The sequence below is a fragment of the Haliotis rubra genome, unplaced genomic scaffold (genome assembly GCF_003918875.1).
Source record: "Haliotis rubra isolate DU_JTF1 unplaced genomic scaffold, ASM391887v1 Scf318, whole genome shotgun sequence".
NCBI classification, from domain to species: domain Eukaryota; kingdom Metazoa; phylum Mollusca; class Gastropoda; order Lepetellida; family Haliotidae; genus Haliotis; species Haliotis rubra.
This window is the reverse complement of record NW_025766989.1, coordinates 1,159,297-1,169,222: the sequence shown is the minus strand read 5'-3', so window position 1 is coordinate 1,169,222 and position 9,926 is coordinate 1,159,297. Positions and strand designations below refer to the sequence as shown.

The 9,926-nt window shown below is 44.8% G+C and overlaps 2 protein-coding genes across 2 annotated transcripts; both read left to right on the top strand.

Annotated features, from left to right (window-relative positions):
* Window positions 1-6,763: 6,763 nt before the first annotated feature.
* LOC124283604 lies at window positions 6,764-8,047 on the top strand. Its single transcript, XM_046719594.1, has one exon. It carries the CDS (start codon window positions 6,764-6,766, stop codon window positions 8,045-8,047), a length of 1,284 nt encoding a protein of 427 aa, XP_046575550.1.
* Window positions 8,048-8,844: 797 nt separating this feature from the next.
* On the top strand, window positions 8,845-9,489 carry LOC124283603. Its single transcript, XM_046719593.1, has one exon. It carries the CDS (start codon window positions 8,845-8,847, stop codon window positions 9,487-9,489), a length of 645 nt encoding a protein of 214 aa, XP_046575549.1.
* The last annotated feature ends 437 nt before the right edge of the window (window positions 9,490-9,926 follow it).

Below are 9,926 nucleotides of genomic sequence, written 5' to 3'. Positions count from 1 at the left end.
GAACCTTTTAAATTTATAATTGACGTGGTTTTCATTTTAATTCAGTTACAGTTTGTTCTGTGGCAGTGTTATTCATTGTGGAACTAAGCCCATTTCTGGTGTTCCCCGCCGTGATGTTGCTGGAATATTGCTAAAAGCGGCGTAAAACTAAACTCAGTCAGTCAGTCAGTCATTGTGGAACAGTGTCGTGATTGTTGATTACTATACTTAACAAACTTAGAAACTTGACACCCACATTATTGATAAAATCAGTTAGTGAGTAAATACTTACAGTCACATCGGCAATATTTCAGCCATATCGTGACTAAAACAAGTTCTAAATACACCATAAAACATATAAATAATAAAAGGTCTGTCCTGTAAACGAAGGACAGTAAAAAAAACCAGAATATCACAGATATGAATCTAAAAGTGTAACTATAAACGACGATGCAAAATATAAACAGGCCATAGCTTGCCAACAGCTGAAGGTAGATCACCATAATAGGAACCATGTGAACTTACAGTACATTTGTTTCCTGCATGGACCCTAACTGCATTTACACCTTCTCTTCAGCTGTTTTTTCTCTTCTCGACTGACAACCCAAGGCGGTGTAACGGATATAGGGTTTTATTTCATGTAATTTATTGATACCTATTTGGGTGTCCCACTTATTTTGCAATAAATCTCGGATATATGATCTAATTACGGCTTTATAATCAGAGTATGAGATAAGAAGTTGTGTCACAGATTTGTTAAGTGATGCCTTAACAGCAAAATCAGCCACAGGGGTTCCAGTAATGCCAACATGGCTGGGTAACCAACAGTGGACGATGTCGTATTGGCCAGTAGCAACATCATTATACAATCCAACTGTTTCCGTTAAAAGACGATGTTTACTGGATAGGTTTTTAATAGCCTGAAGGCATGAACAAGATTATATATATACTACCCATCAAAAGTTTAGACTCACTTAAAGCACTCACTATATGTTATGTATATGTATGTGGTTACATCGAAGATGAATTTCTCCACCAACTTGGGGGAACCAACTGAAAACCTTATGCAGATGAATTGCACACGGATGATGCTTCAAATTGCGAAAGGCATGAGCAAATGTCGTGCATGTGAACAGATGCGTTTTGGTGTAAAGTTTTGTTAAGAATTCGCCAATTTTCACAGATTTTAATCATTTACTGAACTCATGACAATAATCTTTTCAATGTTACGAATATGTTTTACAATACACCAGTTCATAACTAAACAGTACCTTTAAACAGTATGGAATATTTTGCAAAAAGCTAGTTTAGAACAGTGGACAAGTAAGTGGCTACATTCACACTAGTGAGTCTAAACTTTTGATGGGTAGTATATATTGTTTATGTTTAGGGTGTTTATTATTATTTTAAGAACTGTTAGTTTATACGTGGTATGAACGTCAAATGAGAGTCAAAGATTAGTCCCAAGAACTTGGCCTTCTTTACAACCTTGATGGGGGGTGGGGAGCTCGGATGATGAAATCTAAACACCAAACCATGGCGTATGAAACCCCCCAAAAAACAAAACAAACGTCCTCTTGACAATGACCCTGTTGACAACGAACTCAGACTGCCCAAACCAACTGATTAGTGGCCACGTTTTGTTGTCACTGAGAGACAAAAGATATGACACCATTAAAATTGAACCCCTTTGCTGTGTCTAAGGGTATCCAAGGTATTGCCGGCGATGTGAAGAACATTAAAAGATTACGTTCTGGTGCGCTGTTGATCGAGTGTGGCAAAAGACAACAGTCAACCAACCTATTGAACACCGAAACTTTTGTCGGCATTCCTGTCACCGTCACGGCTCATGAAGACCCTTAATTCGAGCAAGGGAATTGTTAGAGATCGTGAGCGATTGCTGGCTGACATGTCGGAATTAGATATCGTCTCCGAGATGATAGATCAGGGTTTACTCTCTGTTAAACGCTTCTCAACCCGTTAAAACGACACAACCATTAAAAACCAACACGTATCTGTTTTCCTTTTCTCTACCTAATGCACCAAAATCACTGAAGGCAGGTTATTGTAACCTTAATGTTGAGACATACATTCCAAACCCTCTTAGGTGCTTCAAATGTCAAAAGTTTGGCCACGGCGTAAATACTTGCACATGTCTGTTGTGTGTGCTCACTGTGGTGAAAATACACACACAACAGAAGATTGTCACAGTAATGTCAAAACATGCTCCAACTGTGCTGGGACTCACCCATCTGACTCTAAAGACTGCCCCATTTGGGAACAGCAAATGGCAATCAATTAAATAAAATTCACACAAAACATTAGTTTGCAGATGCAAAGAAAATAGTCCAAAGTTCAGAACAGACAGAAAGCTATGCTTCCATTGCCAACCGCTGAGGCAACTAAAACCGCTAGAGTAACTAAAATGTCTGCAAGTTGTCAGACAAACTTAACTTGGGTAAAAACAGATACTCCTAAACTTTTTTCTCCCGCTATATCTACTCAAACAGGAGAATCACTTCCTGGTACATCTCAAATACAATCAGGGACATCCCCCGATCATGAACCATCTTCTCAGTCGTCAACAAAGTCTCAACAAGGTCCTGTTAAAGCCAAACTTAAAAACCCAGATTAGTAGGGTACACAGCTTGTCGCCCACCAAAAAAGTGCGGGGTAGATCCTCAATAAATCCACCCAAAAGATAGGTTATCAGAATACTATTATACAGTGGAACTGCAGAGTATTAAGGACTAATTTCAATGAATTGCAGCTTTTAGTCCAGGATTTAACACCATCAGCGTTCTGTCTGCAGGAGACCTATTTAAAACAGACAGATGCTTTTGTCCTGCGTTCCTTCAATGCTGTTACAAAGTCCTTTTAAGACCAAAATGGTCATTTACTTTATCTATGAATCTTATTTCGTTTTAGCATGCCAATTCCGTTTCAACCTACATTTTGCATCATTCCAACTTTTAGGATCCAATATGGCGGCACCCATGTGGTGCATGCCTCTGTTGTACCCTTCACCAGAATACAAAGTTAATGGTACCTGACCTTGTTGGTTTTCCTTTGAACCACTGAACAAGTCTAACCTGGTCCCGTGCATACCTGCACCGTGTTTTCATGGTCCCGCGAGGCGGATATAAAGTGGAAAATGGCATCAAAGGAGCACACCTCTCAAGATCCAATAGCACCGGTAAGACAGTCACAGAGGGAAAGTAAACTACCCTTGCACCTCAGGGAGGACTATGTGTTATCAAACCCCCCTATGGATGTTGATAAGGAAGTTGCTGTAACAGAAGCAAACAAATCTGTGACTCAAAGAAGCAGAAAGTCAGTAGAGTCATCGAAATCAGTGAATAGAAGTGGAAGAAATAAGAAATCAGAAAATTCAAAATCCACAATATCTGACCACAGCTCTGTATGTAGCAGAACTTCCCAAGGATCAATAAGATCTGTGACCTCACAGCTGTCAGACAAGCAAACTGCAAGGTTAGAAAAACTAAAGAAATTATCCAAACTAGAGGAATTGCAAAGAAGATTTGAGGAGGATATCCTCACACAGGAGGAATTAACAAGATGTGACGACATAGCACGAAAGGCACAGGAGGAGGCTGAAATGGAAATTCTAAAGACGCAGAGGAGGGCTCATGAGATAGAACGCGAAGCCCAACGAGAACGAGAGCGACTAGGAACTAAGATCACCCACTTAAGGCGAATTCGGGAAGCTGAAGCCGGATTAAAAGAGGCAAGTTTCATTGACTGTATGATAAATGAAGATTCCCCTGTTGTGATGAGCACCACTGTGCCATCTCCAAATGCTGTCCACACTTCCGTCCAGACATCCTCCAGTGTACTAGCTCCCAGTGCTGTCCACACTTCCGTCCAGACACCCTCCAGTGTACCAGCTCCCAGTGCTGTCCACACTTCCGTCCAGACACCCTCCAGTGTACCAGCTCCCAGTGCTGTCCACACTTCCGTCCAGACACCCTCCAGTGTACCAGCTCCCAGTGCTGTCCACACTTCCGTCCAGACATCCTCCAGTGTACCAGCTCCCAGTGCTGTCCACACTTCCGTCCAGACATCCTCCAGTGTACTAGCTCCCAGTGCTGTCCACACTGGTGTCCAGACACCCTCCAGTGTACCAGTTCCCAGTGCTGTCCACACTTCCGTCCAGACACCCTCCAGTGTACCAGCTCCCAGTGCTGTCCACACTTCCGTCCAGACATCCTCCAGTGTACCAGCTCCCAGCGCTGTTCACTCTTCCGTCCAGATATCCTCCAGTATACCAGCTTCCAGTGCTGTCCATACACCAGTCATGATGTCTCCCGGTGTGGTCCACTCTCCCATCATGATGTCCTCTGGGACACCAGGTCCTGATGCGATCGACACTCATGTCTTGATGCCATCAAGCATACCAGCAGCCATGTCAGCCCAGACATCGTTTGCAAACTTTACTGACCAAGCATCACCAAGAATACACAACTACCCTTATCAACCATGTTACTCACAACCAAACTGTGCTGATCCACATTATGAAACCCACAGGCAGAATTTGATAAACTCTAATTCAACCTTGAGTGACACTGTGAATGTTAATCCAATTCCCTATGACTTCCACCCTGTCAACCCACAAGTGACACCAGCCATGTCTCAACTATTCATTCCAAGGCCAAACCTACCTAACTTCAATAGTGGAAAGGAAAGGGATTTTGCCCTACTGAAGATAGCCCTGGATAATCTGGTAAGCGTCCATCCAGGCTTGACCGAGCAACACAAATATCAAATTTTACTGGACAGGCTTGGAGGTCCCCCTAAGAGACTAGCTTCAGCATTCATGCACGACGAGAGGCCCTTCACAACCTCACTCCAAGCATTGAAGGAGAGATATGGACAGCCACGACAGCTTGTTCAGAGTGAATTAGGAGCCCTTATGGGAACACCTGTACTGAGGTACGGGGATCTCGATGCATTTGACAGTTTTGCTCTCTCCGTACGTTCTTTAGTAGGAATGCTGAAGTCAGTGGAAAGTGGAAATGGATCTGAGCTTAAATGTGGTTCGCATGTCGACAGATTACTTGGAAAATTGCCACCAAGTTACAGAGACAGCTTTGTAGAGCACTGTATCAAAGACTCAATCCTTCGATCAGACAGTGACCAGACATATACGTTATGTCACTTAGCCGACTGGTTACAGACCAAATCACGTGCCATGCGCATTGCCAGCCAGGCTGCCACAGTCTACAAGCCGGAGACCCCAAGAGAGCATCGGAAGCCTCCACCGCCTCGGTTGGGCAATAGACAACCTAATCCAACAGCTTTATTCCTGATCAGGGAGGCCAAGACTTCATCTGTGAATAGAGCTAAGCCATTTTGCCCATATTGTATTAGTGGGGACCACTTCCTGAATGGGTGTCCTGAATTCAAGAAGCTGTCATTAAGTGAGATTTCCAAGTGGCTGGGTCAAAACAGATGCAGCAGGTGTGGCCGAAACCACAAAGAAAGGGAATGCACCTTGAGAAAGCCATGTCACATTTGTAAGCAGTTGCATCTAACAGTCTTACATGATGCCCTTCAGCAGACATCATCCAAAGTTTACTACATGGATCAACCATCACATCCTGCACTCATTATGTTAAAGATTGTGCCAGTAATCCTACATGGTCCCTGCAGCACAGTATCGACGTACGCAATTCTTGATGATGGATCTATGCGAACCATGATATTGAAATCAACGGCTCAGCAGCTTCAACTCACTGGGAAGCAGGATTCCATTCTCCTTACAACAATAAGAATCAGTGCACTGTAGTGGACAATCTGTGAAACTCCAGATTTCGTCAGCAGACCAGCCAGCCAATAGGTTTGACATCGACAATGCCTTCACCGCAGACAATCTATGCATGTCAGAGTACACATATCCCATAGAGAATATGCAGCAGCACTGGACTCATCTGGAAAACCTTCCTCTACCAAAGATAAATGGAGCAGTGCCAAGTATTCTGATAGGATCCGACAACTCAAAGCTGATCTTGCCTATAGAGCCAGTACGCTTTGGTAATTCAGATGCTCCTAGTGGTGTCCACACCAACCTTGGCTGGACTGTCCAAGGTCCGTCGATGATGCTATGGCAGTCGAAGAGGAACACTTGTCTGCTGAACCAGACTCGACCAGCTGATCTCTCGCCATCTCACTGTGTGGAGAGACTTTGGCAATTGGACACTCTTCCCTTTACGAGTAAACAGGTCATTCGCTCCAAACAGGACAAGATGGCACTGGAAATACTAGATTCTCAGACCACAAGAATTGAGGTGGATGGCGTGAAGTCACTACGCAACCCCACTCTTACGCTCTCATGATGGTACCCGTTTCAATGCCAGGGTGGAAGCTGTTCTCCCAACTCTGAAGCGTACTGAACGACGACTAAAGGACAATTCTGATATGGCCAGAACGCACAATGAGGCTATTCGAAGCTTGATGAATCTGGATTTGTGAAAAACTCACTGATGACGACATAAGAGATTCGAAAGAGTCCTGGTACATCCCTCACCATGTGGTTGAACATAACGGAAAACATCGCCTTGTGTTCAATTGTTCATTCGAGTTTGAATCTAAAAATCTTAACAATCACTTGTTAGCAGGCCCTACCATTGGATCATCACTTCTAGGAGTGCTTCTCCGGTTCCGACAGCATGCAGTGGCAGTAACTGCCGACATCAAAGCTATGTTCCACCAAATCAGACTGCTTCCACCTGATCGACCCTTGCTTCGTTTCCTGTGGCGAGACATGCAATGCGATCGTCCACCAGACGTGTATGAATGGCAAGTTCTGCCCTTTGGTACTACCTGCTCCCCCTGTTGCGCAAGCTATGCACTGTTGAAACATGCAGCTGAAAACCAGACAGGCAATGAGGAAGTGTTCAAATCAGTGAGTGAATCCTTCTATGTAGATAACTGTTTGGACAGTTTCGAGAACCAAACTCAGGCAAAGCAGCTTGTCACCAAGATGCGAAATGTGCTCACAGACGGTGGATTCAACATAAGACAGTGGGCAAGTAATGTTCCTGAGGTTGTCGCCAATCTCCCTGCTGAAGCGAGGTCTGAGGCTGCAGACCTGTGGCTCAACTTTGGACAGGGTGAACCTAGAGAACCGACTTTGGGCTTACGCTGGGACTGTCAGTCAGATGAACTTACCTACAAACACAGAAATGTAGACTACCCCAATTTAACCATGAGAATGGTATACAAAGTGCTAGCAAGCCAATATGACCCCATCGGGTATCTGTCACCGTTCATTGGACAAGCCAAGGTCGTAGTACAAGACTTATGGAAGTCAAAGAGAAACTGGAACGATTCCATTGAAAATGGGCAACTTCGTGACAGGTGGCTTGCTTGGGAAAGTGAGCTGGGACTCATCCCTCTGATTACTTTACCAAGGTGCTATATTCCTCAAGGGTTTGATCCAGACGATTCAACTACACAATTACACATCTTCTGTGACGCATCCGAAAGGGTATATGGATCAGTCGCCTATTTGCGCTCAGAAGATCGACATGGAAGGGTTCATGTCAGCTTCGTGATGTCGAGATCCAAGGTTGCACCGAAGAGACAGTTAACCATACCACGGCTAGAGCTGTGTGCAGCTCTGACAGGTGCTCAGTTAGCAGACCTGTTGCAGTGTGAAATAACGCTACCAATCCAAGCTACTTATCTATGGAGTGACTCTACTACTGTGCTCACATGGTTGCAGTCTGAATCTTGCAGATACAAGGTATTTGTTGGAGCCAGAGTAGCTGAAATTCAGAACCTCACCGACACACATTGCTGGAGGTATGTGAACACACAGCAAAACCCAGCTGATGATATCACTCGAGGCCTGAGTGTCAAAGACCTTGTTGAAGAATCCAGATGGAGAAATGGACCTGCCTTCCTCCGACAGTCAGCAGATGAATGGCCTGAATCTCCATCAACAGGCAGTGACGAGCCAGCAGAACTTAGGAAATCTGCCATGTTGTCAACGATTGTGACAAAGACACCCACTTTGCCTGACCCAACACAGTATGAATCTTAGGAAGTATTCATCTCCGATGTAAATGAAGCCCTTGACGGGGCGGCCCCTAAAGAGGAAACTAAAACACTGACTCCTGAACATGTTGAGCAAACTGAGAACTATCTGTACCGCCAAGTACAACAACAGTGCTTCTCAAAGGACTTTGATTGCCTCAAGTCTGGTAAGCAATTACCACACAATAGTCGACTGATTCAACTTGATCCTGAATACGATCCAGAACTTGACTTGATCCGTGTAGGCGGCAGACTCCGTCGAGCTGAATCCCTGGATTCGAATATTAAGAATCCCATAGTTCTTGATCCAAGCCACGAGATCACCAAACTGATTATCAGAGATCATGACGAGAAACTCTTGCATTACGGTCCGGAAAATCTCTTTGCCGAGATCCGACGCAGATTCTGGGTCCTCCGTGGCAGAGAGGCCATACGACGACATCAACGTAAGTGTGCTACCTGCCAGAAGTGGCGTTCCATCCCTGCAACTCAGAAGATGGCCGACCTACCACCGGCCCGTCTCCGACTCTTCAAACCAGCCTTTTACTCAACTGGAGTAGACTGTTTTGGCCCGATGCAGGTGAAGATAGGACGTCGTTTGGAGAAACGATGGGGATTGATTTTTAAGTGTATGACTACCCGAGCAGTGCACCTAGACCTCCTTGAGTCTATGGATTCAGATGCTTTCCTCATGGCGTTCCGACGCTTTGTATCCCCCGAAGGGGTAAACCTCATGAACTCTTGTCAGACCAGGGCACCAACTTCAAAGGTGCTAAATCAGAGTTACAGGACGCATGGTCTGAAATGGAACCAGAACTACGTCACTACCTTGTCAACCAAAGGGTAGAATTTGTGTTCAACCCTCCAAGTGCACCCCATCATGGAGGCGTGTGGGAGAGGGAGATCAGATCAGTCAAACATGGCCTCAGAGTGTCACTTGGTCAACAGACTGTTACCGAAGCAACCTTGCGCACTGTCTTGTGCGAAGTCGAAGGCATTCTCAACTCGAAGCCACTTTCCTACGTGTCATCAGATGCTAGAGATTTGGACCCAATCACACCCAACATTCTCCTAATGGGGCGGCATGACACATCTTTACCTCAGGTTGTGTATCCTGCGGACCAACTCCTAAGCCAGAAGAGATGGAGGCACAGCCAGGTCCTAGCGGACTTCTGGACCCACTTCATAAAATCCTATCTGCCCGACATGCAGCTACGGAGCAAATGGCAGAAACCAAGAGTCAACATCCAGGAAGGAGATGTCGTCATGATTGTTGACAATCAGTCAATCCGTGCCCAGTGGCCAGTGGGACGTGTGACCCAAACTCACCCAGGACAAGATGGTCATGTTCGGACGGCCACAGTAACTGTTAAGAACAAGGACTATACGAGGGCTGTGGCCAAACTCGTCCCTCTGCCAGAATGTCCAGTGGACCCAAATGACACTTGAATTACTATTTCAATTCCTAGGAACTATTCCAGAACGTTCTAAGGACTTTTCTTATTTCAAATTTAATGCTTAAATTTTGGGGCGGCTGTTACAAAGTCCTTTTAAGACCAAAATGGTCATTTACTTTATCTATGAATCTTATTTCGTTTTAGCATGCCAATTCCGTTTCAACCTACATTTTGCATCATTCCAACTTTTAGGATCCAATATGGCGGCACCCATGTGGTGCATGCCTCTGTTGTACCCTTCACCAGAATACAAAGTTAATGGTACCTGACCTTGTTGGTTTTCCTTTGAACCACTGAACAAGTCTAACCTGGTCCCGTGCATACCTGCACCGTGTTTTCAAATGCATATCATTGTTTTTCACCTCCTGGTGACAGAGCCATTGGAAGATCCATTGGAACATTATCCATAGCCCTATTTTACTTACTACT

Coding starts and splice junctions, on each gene's coding strand:
- LOC124283604 (XM_046719594.1), top strand. CDS start 6,764: ATGCAATGCGATCGTCCACCAGACGTGTATGAATGGCAAGTTCTGCCC.
- LOC124283603 (XM_046719593.1), top strand. CDS start 8,845: ATGGAACCAGAACTACGTCACTACCTTGTCAACCAAAGGGTAGAATTT.